The 14,612-nt window shown below is 36.4% G+C and overlaps 2 protein-coding genes across 2 annotated transcripts; one reads left to right on the forward strand and one right to left on the reverse strand.

The window, feature by feature from the left end:
* Window positions 1-398: 398 nt before the first annotated feature.
* LOC133321347 (uncharacterized) lies at window positions 399-1,397 on the reverse strand. The gene has a single exon (XM_061530439.1). It carries the CDS (start codon window positions 1,395-1,397, stop codon window positions 399-401), a length of 999 nt encoding a protein of 332 aa, XP_061386423.1.
* Window positions 1,398-3,367: 1,970 nt separating this feature from the next.
* Window positions 3,368-5,970, forward strand: LOC133321348 (X-ray repair cross-complementing protein 5-like). The gene is made up of 6 exons (XM_061530440.1): window positions 3,368-3,382; window positions 3,465-3,560; window positions 3,629-3,876; window positions 3,949-4,074; window positions 4,186-4,867; window positions 4,930-5,970. Exons 1-6 carry the CDS (start codon window positions 3,368-3,370, stop codon window positions 5,968-5,970), a joined length of 2,208 nt encoding a protein of 735 aa, XP_061386424.1.
* Window positions 5,971-14,612: the final 8,642 nt, after the last annotated feature.

Here is a 14,612-nt window from a genome sequence, read left to right on the forward strand (position 1 = left end):
TTTAACCGTACTCCACTGTGTTTTACTTACATAATATCCGGTCCATGTAAATTTAAAAAGCACACAAACATTTTTTATAAATTTTTATTGATAATATCATGGTAATTTATATAAAAAATATGTTTATTTATGTACATCATATGTACTCTAATATATATGTATGTATAAAATGTTAAACAATGCGATAACAATATCGTAAGAAAATTTTTACTGTCTAATAGCCGTGTGAAGTTATTAACAAATTGTTAATGATGTTTTGTATTTCCATAACACAAAAGCGCCTTTAGATGCCATGTCAAGCTCAGCTTGTAATAAGGAAAAGAAAACAAGGAAATACAAATTTTAAAAAAATAATACAAAACATTATTTATGGCAATGCAAAAAATATGCACATAAAATTATTTCTTCTCTTGCTTCAATTTATCATCACCGATTTTATAAAATTCCTTGATTTTAGGATCTTCCATGTCATCGAAATAATCTGATTCCTTGGCCCAGATAAGACCCAACTCCTGATCGACAATGATTTTCCAAAAATCAACCATTTTACGTTTAATTAGCTCATCACGAACTTTCGGAATCCAATCATTGTAATCGTATGGTGATTGGAAACAGGCATCTCTCTTATAGGCCAACAACAATTCAGCTGCCTGTTTGCTTCGTTTTTCCGACAATGTAGCTTCATCGAATAACAATTTCCACAAAATGGTACGAACTTCGGCGAAAATTCTCGTAAAAGCATCTTCATCATCGGGATCAATGTCGTTTTGAGCTGCCATATTGTGTTTGTAGTCAGCCAAGGCATTATCTAAACTGATTTCCTTTAAGGTGGCCGTTGACCCAGCTGTTGTGGTGCTGGGGGATTTGGGCGAAGCTGCGGTGTTTGCAAACAGATCTGGTGGCATTACTGTGGGCTTTTCCTTTTTTGTCAACCATGGAGCCTCACTATCAGCATGTCGATAAAATTCGACCGGTTCTGGATCATCGGACTTATCAAAAAAGTCGCAATCTCTTGCCCACAATGGACCCAACTCCTTGGCCACCACTTCATTTTTCCAGAAATCCAAAAGTTTTCGCTTTAACAACTCATCTCTAAATTTATAAATCCATTTATTGTAAAAGGTGGGATTTATAAATCCACTATCGTCTCGATATTTTTTTAACAAGGCACTTGCTTTAGCCTCATCATCTTTACTGAGATTATTCGAGTCGAAGACAATTTTCCACACACAACCACTAACAGCTTCCGAAAATTCCAACCATATTTCCTCATGATCTGTAGAGTCGACATCGATTTTGCTATCCATCGCCTCTTCATAGTTGTGTAAAAGTTTATCCATCGGCAGGGATGGATTAAATTCGGAAAATTTCACTCCTTGAGATTCTTTGGACGACATTGTTGCAAATGATGATTTGGAGTGCAGTTGAATGTTTTTTTGTTGCACCACCACGGCAGCCGGTGTTGAAATTGTTGTTGAGTTGATTCTAAAACGGTTACAGTGAGTCACTACAGCAAGACGCAACAAACGGCCAGCTTTTGTCAACATTGCAAACTAGGGATTCGTACGGCGATATTCAACGGAATTTAATAATTGGTAGTGTAGGTAGCCAATACTCCATATGATATTTGGCGGTCAAAACACGTGTTTTAGGAAAATATGTTATTTATTTTAAAATTAAGATACAGATTTTTAATTTCGATAAATAGTAGACGCTTGCAGGTCCTGGAAATGATTTCTGAATACAATACAAAATTATTGTAAACCCAGTAATAATCTAAAATGTTGGTCAGCTGATTTATAAACAGCTGTATTATGGGTACTTGAGTAATTTTTTGCTCGGGAAAAGATATCGATAAATAGTATACGATTGTAGGTTTTTGAAATGGTTTCGGAATATAATACAAAATTATAGTAAACCCAGTAGCCAATAGGACATTTGATTCTTTGGCGGTCAAACACCTGTTTTAGAAAAATATGTGATTTATTTTAAAATGAAGATATTTTGCATAAATCAAAAATTGTAACAGATTTCGATAAATAATAGAGGCTTGCAGGTTCTGAAAATGGTTTCTGAATATAAAACAAAATTATAATAAACCCAGTAAAAATATAAAGAACATTGGTCAGCTGATCTATAATCAGCTGTCTTATGAGTATTTGAGGAATTTTTTGCTCCGTTCCACAACTGCAAGAACATAAAGAGGATATTTGATCAATAAAATAAAATGATTTTGTTTTTAAAATGGCCAGCTTAAAATAGTTTAAAACAAGTAAAAAATATAAAGTTCGGCTTGACAGAAGATTTTTTACCCCTTCGAAAAGTGATGTGCAATCAAAATTTCTTAAAAAGGTACAGACTTTAATGGGGAAATTAAATACGAAATTGCAGACACTTAGGTTGAAACATCAATGTTCCAAAAATCAGGCGGGTTCACCTATATTTAACATAGTTTGGGAAAAAAGTTTTTTATATATTGAGAATCTGGAATGCTAAATTACAGCCACTTCGGTGGCATAATACTCCAAAAATCCTTAAAATACCAAAAATGTGGCAGGATCTTTATATGAGTGTTATGTAAAAACCTGTTCCTATATCGTCAGCTTTCTATGAATAAGTTATTCACCATTATTTATCCCAGAATACCAATTTTGTGGGGAATTACAACTGAAACCTTTAAAATACAAAAAATAGGTCTCGACCTTAATTCCTAAATTCGTAAAACTTATCTTTCTTGAACACAGAATGCCAAATTATAGCCACATCTATAGGGAATTACAGCTATAGCCTCCAAAATACAAAAATGGTTCTTAAAATACCGATATCGAGGCGAGATCTTTATATGGGTGATATGTCAATACCTAGATCTATATTGACAAACTTCTTCATCCCTTATTAATCCCAAAGTGCAGCCACTTCTGTTGTGAAATGAGTCAAAAGCCTTCAAAATACTAAGGAGAAGCGGTGCGGAACATTTAAAAATATGCTTAAAATCTACGCTCTAATAGACGTTGAGAAAACATTCTTAACAGTATCTACATTCTGAATGTCCTTTAAAACATATTCTTTAAAAATCCACGCTGTAATAGACTTTGAAAAAAAATATTCTTCAAAAAATCTATCCACAAATAGTCCTATAAAATTAAATTATACAGAGTTCTGTGCAACTCTGTTGGTTGTTAGACACCAAATCACAGGGTGACCTAGAAAAAAATAAAAATGAATTTGTTGATTAATCAGGTGTGGCAACTCATGGCAGGGCTGGAAATTTGCAATTGCCGGCATAATTTCACAATTTTGTTTATATGAGCTGCGTTTATTTGTTGATTGCTGCATTCCAAAACAATTGTTTAAAACATATAAACAAATGGCTTATAACAAGGTAAATATACTAATAAATTAATAAAATATTTGTAAAATAAATAATTTTTAATCATTAATAAATAAATGCCTTTATAATACAGGAATACATGATATTAATATTGGATGTGCGTCGTACCGCCTCGGAGGATTTTAAAGAAAAGGCCACGAAATGTTGCTCGGATATTATTAAAAGGAAGGTAGGTGATCACGTCATTCCTTAAATTTCTTTATTATAGGGTATCCTCCTCTTCTCCCCTCATTACAGATTTGTTCGGGCAAAAAGGATTATCTATCCTTTGTTTTAGTGGGCACCGATCGTACCTATAATGATGTGAATACAAATGATTGTCATGATGGATATTTAAATATTGTCCAATATGCTGGTGAATTACAAATGCCCTCCTGGCAATTACTTATGAATTTTTATCAATTTGTTAATGAAACACCATCGGAGTGTGGCGAGTGGCTGGATGCTCTAGTGGTGGCCTATGGTATGCTGAAGAAGGGAAAAGAGTAAGTTTGAAATGGGATATTGTGTTTTATTGTTGTTGTTTATAATGTCTTTGTTGTTGTTGTTGATTTCAGATCCGCCAAGTTCCAACGCCAGCGTTTGGTGTTGTTCTACGATTTCAATGATGGTTGTAATTCATATGATTCCTATAGCGATATTACGGAGACATTGCTAAGTAATAATGTGGATTTGATTGTGGTGTAAGTATAAGGAATAGGAAGAGATCTAGGTCTATTCAAGGCGTGGATTGATTTTTTTCAATCACCTAAAAAATTTTATAAACTAAATAAAAAATCTGATTTATTTTTCAGATCCCCCGATATTTGCTACATTGATAATCCCGACAATGATTATCTACCACAAGCCATCTTTGCCTCGGGCAAAAAATCCGAACAACGTATTGAAAATGAAAAATACGCATTACGCTTGGTCTCGGAATGTAATGCAACGCTCTGCAACTTCAACGAAGCTGTTCCGGCTGCTCTGCGTTTCAAAAATAATCGTCCATGGTGTTGGAATAGCCAATTACGCATTGGTTCAAAAATCGTTATCAATATTTCCGGGGTAATTACGACGAAAGATGAAACTACCATAAAATTGAAAACAGTTTGGAATGAACCCGATGAGGTGTTGATACGTGAATGGGGTTATTTTTTAAAAGGCAACGAAGTCGAAGTGGATTTAGAAGAATTAATGGATGGTTATATGCTGGGCGGTTCAGCTATACCGTACGATGATAGTATGGATGATGATAAGTTGAAATTGGCACCGGGTTTAACCTTCATGGGTTTTATGGAACGTAAACATGTCCACAATAAATATTTTGCTGGTGAATCGACATATTTGATTTTACATCGGAGGGGTATGAAGTCTTCGGCTCAAAGGCTGGATGCATTGGTAAGGGCTTTGCTGGAAGCAGATCGTGTTATCTTGTGTTGGAAGGTGTATGGGGCCAAAAGTAAGCCGCATATTGTTGTACTTATTCCGAACGAGGTATGTTTGATAATTTGATTTGATTTGTCTTGAGAATAATATCGATATTTTTTTTATTTTAGATAGAAGATAATTTTCCCGCCAGTTTGAATATGATGGAAATGGCCCATCATTCTCAGTATCATTTCTTTGAATTCCCCCGCCTGAGTACGGAACGTACCGAATGTTCGAAGGAACAGCTAAATGCCATTGACAATCTAATCGATAGCATGGATTTAACATTGAAGATACAAGATGCAGAAACCCCACGCAATACCTTTGAAAAGAATGCCCTACCATTTAGCCACTTGCCGCATATATTTGAGCAAAACTTTATGGATTTATTGGAACGTAAAATCCTATGTAAGGCCGGTGAAGATGATGAACAATTCCAGGAAATGTTAAAGGATAAGAATTTCGTGGAAGCCTTTTGGAAAATACCCGAAGCTATTGAAGAGAAGGCCAAAGCGGCTGCCAAAGAAGTTAAGAAACTGTTCCCCCTAGAAGTCAGCGAGGAATGGTTGAAACAATTAAAGGCCCATCAGGCCAAATTGGCTGCCAATCAACAATTGGCCAAAAATCTCAAAGAAGAGAACAACAATAACACCAATAAATTACCATTCGATAAGGTGGGCTCTAAAACACCTGCCGAGGACTTTGAAAAACTGCTCAAAGCCCATGTGTTTCCCATACAAGATAGTACACAACGTGATTTGAAATTTAATCAATATGCTCTGCAGTTGCGTTCGGTTGTAAAGGATTTAATTTTCAAAACGGAATCTCTGACATCGAAGGATTTTGATAAAATCACTGCCGCCATTTCGGTATATCGTAAACGTTGCTTCATTTTTAATGCCTTCGATGAATACAACAAATGGATCGTTTCCATTAAATCGGATGTGGCCAAACGTCATCTATCAGTATTTTGGAATAATGTCATTTGCAAACATGAGCTGGGCTTGTGTTTTATTGGTGAACCATCGTTGGATGAACAAATGAAGGAAAAGGATTTCTATAGTTTGGAATTTACGGAGAATTTGGAACCCAAAGGGCAATTGTCACAGGCAGAATTGGAAATGAATGATAGCGATGTTGATACCATGTTGGCCAATATGGATGCATAAGATGTGTTACATATGCAGATTTTATATATTTTTTAATGTGTTTTTCATATTTTAATAATAATTGTTGTATTCTGAAGATACAGAGGTCCATTTTAATTTTAAAATGATTATTTCAATGCAAATCAAATAAAATTTCTCAGGACTTTCTATCGCCATCAGAAGTCCTTAGGGTCTTTTATAGACAATTGAATACCTTTGGGACTTCTAAAGACATTTGTGAAAGCCTCAGTGCCAATTTAAAGGCAAGGTCTCAGGGTCTTCTAAAGGCAATAGAAGACCTTATCGTATTCTATAAGCAAAAGAAGACTCCAAGATCAATACTATAATATAAACAATAGCAAGGCCTCAGTATATTTTATATGCAATTGAACACCTCTGAACCTACGCCTTGTTTTTGGTTGATGAAAAAATAATTCTTTTAAAAATTTACGCCTTGTTTTTGGTTGATGAAAAAATAATTATTTTAAAAATTTACGCCTTGTTTTTGGTTGATGAAAAAATAATTATTTTAAAAATCCACGCCTTGGTTAATTGAAATTGAAAAATAATTATCTTCAAAAATCCACGCTTTGTTTGGTTGATGAAAAAATAATTCTTTTCAAAAATCCACGCCTTGTTTGGTTGATAAAAAATATTATTTAAAAAATATTCACGCCCATTGAAAAATTTCGGTTTTAATAGTCCATTAAATCAATCGTATAGATCGGTTAAATCGTTCAAAAATAATCTATAAAAATTCAAAGTATTAGCTTTAATATTCCTTAAAAATGTTGCTTTGAAACCCCCACTAAGTTCTTTTAAAAACCCATTTATTTTCCATAACCAACCGTTACGTACGGCATTTACACATAAAACAGCTGTTTCCTTGCGTTACGTTACGTCTTTGACTAACTGCATACCATTTGACATTTCCTGCTCAAGGTAAAGGTAAAAGAGCAAACAATCAAATAAAAGACTAGTTGCCAAAATAGCGCTGATACGTTATAACAACGTCGTGGACTTTTAGTCATTTAGAAAAATCATAAAAGAAAATTAAAAGTGTCGAATTTTAAATACATGTGCAATAAATCTTATCAACGAAAAGAATAAAAAAAAACAAATTACGAAAGCAAATTAAACGAACTAATAACGAATACAATAACAATTCCTGTGTGTTGTTAAGTCATTGGCAATGAAAGTCTAACCGAGAGAAAAAACCCAAGGGAAATAAGAGAAATACTAAATGTGAGAGCGAGAAAGGAGTGAGAGAAGAAAGTTGTCATAACTATTAGCAGAGGCAGTAAACAGCAGCAGACGGTAATAACAACAACAAACATAAGCCGTTTAACATTAACGTCATATATGAAACAGCTGTTTTTTCGAAAATTAAATAAAAAAATCAACAACAACAATTGAAAGAAAATAACATAGCCAAGCGTGTCATTGAAAAATAAAAGACAAAACAAAACGCTGTACCTTTTTATAGCTGAAACAAAAAGGAAAACAGTTACGAAAACCCAAAACAAAAACAAATCGTGTGTTAATCTTTTTTCTGTTCTATTCGGTTTGCCTTTGTCGTCTGTCTGGTTCGTTCAAAAAAGTGTGAAATTTGTTGCATCGTTTTTTTCTGTGTTTTGGTATTTTTACAATATGGTCAACGGAACTGTATATCTATTTCAAAATAAAATCCATCTTCCGCATTCGAATTGCTGCCAATAGAACGCGAGGTTGTTTCTTGTCGCTCGGTCGGTCGGTCGTATGTTTGCTCGCTCTGCATTATAACAAAAAGAACGGAACGGTTTCTATATCTATCACCAATAAAATATAGTGAATGCAACAACATAGTGTCCCATGAAGTAAATAAATACATTTTATTATACAAAAAATTGGAATGTGCAATAAATTGTTATAAAGTGTCGAAATCAAAAATTTAAAAAAAATCAATACTAAACAACCAAAATACAAATTCTTAGAATTTACTGCTGCTCTAGTCACATGAATTTTTCTAGTCATTCTTCTAGTCAGTGTTAATGAAAAAATCGCAAGACCGACACATCAACGCTATATAAAAATATATTCGGCAATAAAAACACTCACACACCCCCCGCCTAAGCACCACAATCCTCCGCTCATACCAGAAAGTAGCAACAACAAAATTAAATATAAATAAAATTTACACAAACCAAGAGCAGGGAAGGAAACAAGCAGCAGCAACAACAAAGAATACGTTACAGTATTTTGTGATAGAAGAAGAAGAACCAACAAAATTCGTCGTGCTAATACAAAACTATTATCAGCACCCATAATAATAATAATTAATATAGACGACAACGGCGGCGGAGGCCAATGAAAGTCGTACAACAACAGCAACAACAAATTTGTTTTTGATATCACACACAGCAAAAAAAAAATATTGTCTTTTTTGATTGTTAATTTAGTGAATTGTTTTAATAAAGCAGCAAAAAAATTGCCGCGCGCCGTATCTTCTCTCTTTGTGGCAAAAGCACATTGAAAAATAATAACAAACAACAAAAAGAAACGCACTTACGCGCGCATTTCTCTTTTTGACAAGCACTCTGTGTGCTCTCTGCTCATCACTCCCACAATCGTTTGCCGCATAACGGACTCTTTACTTTCTAACTCTCTTTTTATATTTAACTGAGTTGACAAGTCACAACATCAACAACAACAAAACAAAGAGCATTCTTCAATCAAACTACAAGTGATTGACTGGTGGTACATGGAGAAAAGTAACAGCTGTAGTAGTTGTCTGTCAGTTTTATATGCCACCGATTGTCAAATCAAAATTAATTATCACCACATTTCTGCTGCTACGCACCATCAACAAACAGGTGAGTAGAGTTTTATATTAAAAAAAAATATAAAATTACCATTTCTTATTTATTTACATGGTTTAAAAATAATTTGTTGATGTAATCCTTTCAGCAGTGGAGGAATTTCTCATTTCATTAATCTTCTGTTTCAAAGTCTACAAAATACGTTAAGCAAATTTCTTTTTGTGTGTAGGTGTGTGTGTGCATTTGTTTGCTTGTACGTGCGTGCGTGAATTTACTTTACGTCAAGGTCACACACAAATTCATTGTTATTTGGCAAATACGTCTACAAAAAAATTGTCAAGGATTTTTCTAATCAAACTATAGTATTGCCGGCAGTGTGAATAGTTTCGGCTCATAATTGAATTTGCAAAAAAACTAATTGAAATTTGTGTTCGTTATAACCGGTGGCATGTTGTGAAGAACTATAAAAAAGTAAATCGTATCTTTGTTGGGAAATATGTCAAAGTTCAAATGGAGAATTTTTTGAGAAATATTTTTGAAGTGATATAAGAGCTTTAATCGTGGATTTAATAACAATTTTGTAAAGGATAAGGCATGTGGATCAAGTTTCTACTAGTAATTATAATTATAAATTATTGGTCTGTTACAGAACCTGCAGGAATGACCAATTTTTTTGTACTACTTTAACAACTTCTTCCTTATGATATTGGAACAAATAGCAGATTCTTGCAGTACAGTAGTTACAGTTCAGTTTCCCGTATTTCAAAAGTGATAAAACTTTTTAAATTTGTGTATGCCCCGAACCCAAAAAGTGATAAAACTTTTAAAATTTATAAACAGAAAATAGAAAACAATGTTGATTAATGGAAAATTCATGTAGATCCTGAAACAGAGCAAATATTTGGACTAAATTGATTCAAAAAAGTTTGCCGGATTCGTGATGTCTGGCATATGAAGAGTATGTTGACGTGACATATTCGGAAACATAGCAGATATTGGAGCTATAATGGCTTTAAAATTAAAATACCGAAAATGGTGGAGTGAAAATCTTATAATACAGATTTCTAAATAAACCCATGATAATAGTGAAATTCCAGAATTTGGTCGTATAGAATGACAGAGTGCAGATCACTATATATTGGAACGTTTGTTATCTACAGGAATTAGTTCAAGTTCAACGAGAAATGTACTCAGGTTGGGGATTTCTGTTTTCAAACATAAAACAATATTTATTAGGTAAATGATTTACCTTAAAAACCCTGGGTGTTAGTTCGAAAAATTAAATAAATGTATGCTTAATGGAATTATTGCTTTTGGAGGCGACTTTTATAAAGGAGATTTAGAGAAGTGGTACATGTGGTTCAAATTAGGGCATTCATCTGGAAGTGGTCGTAGACCTCAAAATATTTGATCAGAATAAAATTCATAGATAGAGATTTTAAAATTTGCACAGGCATCGACACTTTGAGTAAAATTATAAATAATATAGGCAAGTGCAAAATAGTATCAACAATATATTTAACCTGGTTTCATGGTTTATTGAAAAGAATTGGAAAATGCGTTATATTTGGCCGTGCCGATCTTTTGATAACCTCCACCACAGGTATACTCTCAGTTATATGTAATGAAGTTGCCAACACCACCGACCAACACCGAATACCGAATGAGGTTGGGAAGTGTGGATAAAACCGAAGCATATACGGGCCGGATCATAATATAGAGAATATACCAAAAAGTGAACCTGTACCGACGATATTGATCTAAATAAATCTTGAAAACCAAACTACACAAGAAATACAAATCTTAGCAATTTTTGTTGGGGATTTTTCTACGTTTTTAAATTCCCAAAATGTGGGGAACCTCAATATACAGCAATTTAGAGGGCTAAGTTTACCAAATAGCGTATTGTTGAACCTGACCCTCTAATTTTGAATTTCGATACACTCCGAAGATAGAATGATTACAACTTATATACAGACGGACAAAAATAGCTAAATCATCACACATATATAATTTTGTTCTGATCAATAATATATATGGGGTCTCAGTTAATATTGGAGTCAATTAGAAAATTAGGCTAGAGCTAGATCAAAATATATATATATATATATTGTTACGAAAATAACTTTAGATTTAAGATTAATTTAGATGAATTCCGTTAATTTAAGAATTTGAATTGTAACGTAAATTTCTACTACGCAGTTTATTCGAATAACTTCACAACAACAACTACTGTATAGATTTTTCTACATCCTTCCATTTCCTCTTCCATTTTCTATTTTGTTATTGTCGTACAATTCTTGTTAAACGTCATCATTGATGATCGCTTAATTCCTCTTTCTTTGTTACCCCCTCGCCTGTATATGTGTTGTTGTTATTGTTTACTCAATGTAAGTTTGTATGTGTTGTTGTTATTGTTTGCTCAATGTAAGTTTGTATGTGTTGTTGTTATTGTTTACTCAATGTAAGTTTGTATGTGTGTTTGTTGCATTGGTAGATTGTTCGTGATCTAGGTGTTACCAGATCGTCTAGAAACTTCTGTAGCTACAAGCAAGGCTCATATAAATAGGGGAAATGGAAAGGCAGTGAGTCAGTTGTGAATCAGATCGCGAATTGAAACCGTCGAGTAAAGTAAAGTGCAAAGTAAAGTTGTGTGAATAAAATCATTGTAATAATCGTAATCAGAAAGAACCCGCGTTTTATTTGGTACGAATTGTATCGGGAAATAAAACAACGACTACACGGGATTAACTAAAAATCCAAGAACGTAACAATTGGTGTCGGAAGTGAGATTACGATAATACTACGATGAAGTTTAAGGATCTACGAGTGGAAGACTTGAAGAAGGAGCTCAATAAATTGGAATTGTCCTCTACTGGCAACAAGGCTGAACTACAAAAACGTCTGTTGGATGAGTTCGAGCGCCGTGGTATGAACATCGATACATACGAGTTTGACAGTAAGGATGAAGTGGATTTATCGGAAATGGGCGAATCCAACGGTGGAGAAGACTCGTCAGTAGCTACCAGGGGTGACGATTTCAGAGAAATGCTGGCTAAAATGTTTGCGGAAAATTCCAGAATGTTAGTAGAAAACACGAGACGAATGTTCGAACAGAATTCCAGGAAGTTAGATGAACTCAAGTCAGAGAATTGTAGAATGAACGATAAACTCGAGAACATTACAGAAGTTATTGGAAGGAGAGTGGAAACCGTGGAGGTCCAAATTAAAGAGTTGGATAAGAAAGTGCAGTCGGTTGACGAGAAGATTCTGTCTGTGGATGAGAAATTTCTGGTCCACGACCACAGGGTTACGAATCTGGAGAAGAAAATGTCGGAACTGGAAATTAAAGGTGGTCCGGTGCGAGTTCCCGATAACACACTAAAAATCAAACCTCCTGTATTCGACGGCTCTACGTCATTCAATGTTTTCAAGTTACAGTTCGAGACAGTGGCTTCTAGAAATTCGTGGAACGACAGCGACAAAGCGGTTGCACTACTTCTGGCATTGAAGGGCAGTGCTGCTGATGTTATACAGAGTATTCCTGTCGCTTCTAGGTACAACTATGAAGATGTTATTGCTGCACTGGAACGTAAGTACGGTGGCGAACATAAACAAAACATCTACCTTATGGAATTAAGGGGAAGAGTGCAGAGGGCAAACGAGACGTTGCAAGACTTTGCAGCTGAGGTGGAACGTTTGGTGCTAATGGCGTATCCAGGAGAGAATCACCCATTGGTGGACCGTATTAAAATCGAAACCTTTGTGAATGGCATACGTGACCCTGAGATTAAATGTGCAACATATGCGTCACCAAAAGCGAGATACTGGCGCATCAAAGTCCATCAAGATCAGATCTGGTAAAGGGAAAAATAACGCAACTTAATGGAGTCAGACTGCGCACAGCAACGGGGGAGCCCGCGGCAGTACACGGCAAGATTACCCTGAGTCTAACTATTGCCAATAAATCGGTGAATTACGAGTTTATAGTTGCCGATATCGTAGACGAAGTGATAATAGGCGCAGATTTTATGATTGCCTTCGGTATCAATCTGGATATGAAAGAACGTGTGATGACCTGGTCTAACGTCGAAATTCCGTTAAACGTGGGCTACGATGAAAGTACACCCATTATACGTCTGACTACGGACCATCCAGAGATAATACCGCCCTGTGCCGAAGCAATAATATGGGTACCAATGAATGGAGATTGTGGAGCCGAGAAGTTGTGGGTGGTGGAACCAGCAGAAAACAGAAACAGTAACATCCTAATAGCGAATGCCCTGGTGAAAAGCAACAAGGACGGATTAATTCCTGTTAGAGTTTTGAACCTGTCAAACAAGCAAGAGCAAATTTGCCAATTTTCCGATGTTGGACAATGCACACCAGCTGAAGCTGTAGTTAATTTGGAAACTAGCACCGAAAAGCCAGCAGCCATGGAGAAGAAGCACCTCGACGGCTACATAAAAGAGTGGACACACCAATTATCACCTTCCGAGAGGAACAAGGCTAAGCAGCTATTATGGAAATATGCCTCTACCTTTGCGTTGACAAAAGAGCACCAAGGAAGAACATCAGTGGTGAAGCATGAAATCAATACAGCAGACGCGAGACCCATTAAACAACCTCCAAGAAGTGTTCCCCTGGCGAAAAGAGACGAGGTCCAGAAGCTGATAAGTGAAATGGAAAAGAGTGGTGTAATAGAACCATCGTCAAGTCCATGGTGCTCCCCAGTGGTATTGGTCAAGAAGAAAGACGGAAGCACCCGATTTTGTGTGGACTACCGAAAGTTAAATGATGTCACCAAGAAAGACAGCTATCCCCTCCCAAGAATCGACGACACATTGGACACATTAGCCGGGACGTCATGGTTCCCCACCCACGACCTGCAGAGTGGGTACTGGCAAGTAGAGATCGCCGAGAAAGATAAGGAGAAAACAGCGTTTGGCGTTAATGGGGGTCTCTGGCAGTTCGGACTCTGCAACGCCCCGGCTACATTCGAAAGGCTGATGGAGCGTGTGTTAAAAGGGCTGCAGTGGAAGTCGTGCCTCATATACCTGGATGACATCATAGTCATGGGACGCAACTTCGACGAACACATCAGGAACTTAAGGGATGTTCTACAGCAGCTTTCGTCTTCAGGCCTCAAGTTAAACCCAAAGAAGTGCAGTCTCTTCCAACGAGAGGTGAAGTTCCTGGGGCACCACGTTACGCCGGAGGGCATATCGACGGATAAGGAGAAAATTCAAGCCGTCAGAGATTGGCCGCAGCCCCGAAATCTCCATGAGCTGCGAAGCTTTCTGGGTCTCTGCACCTACTACCGTCGATTTGTCCCAAATTTTGCCAACATCGCCGCCTGTCTACACCGCTTGACGCAAAAAGGCCAGAGGTTTCAGTGGGGCAACGACCAAGAAGAGGCGTTCAGTAAACTCAAAGACATGCTATGCAGAGCCCCCATTTTGGCATACCCTATACCTGGCGGAAAGTTTGTTCTGGACACAGACGCAAGTGCGTGCGGCATCGGTGGCGTCCTTTCCCAGGAAATCGACGGACAGGAAAAAGTCATCGGGTACTACAGCCGGACATTGTCGAAACCTGAGAGGAATTACTGTGTGACGAGAAGAGAGCTGCTTGCTGTCCTTGAGTGTGTTAAACACTTCCACAAATACCTATATGGCCAGCATTTCCTGCTGAGGACCGACCACGCTGCTCTCCAATGGTTGCTGCAGTTTAAGAATCCGGAAGGTCAACTAGCCCGTTGGATCGAGAGGCTCCAGAGTTATGACTTCAGAATCGAGCACCGAAAAGGCGGAAAGCACGGTAATGCTGATGCCTGTCTCATCAGCCATGCAAGGTAGATCCGCA

Source organism: Musca vetustissima, unplaced genomic scaffold (genome assembly GCF_032173495.1).
Source record: "Musca vetustissima isolate MV318-11 ecotype Yass unplaced genomic scaffold, APGP_CSIRO_Mvet_v1 utg159779, whole genome shotgun sequence".
Classification (NCBI taxonomy): domain Eukaryota; kingdom Metazoa; phylum Arthropoda; class Insecta; order Diptera; family Muscidae; genus Musca; species Musca vetustissima.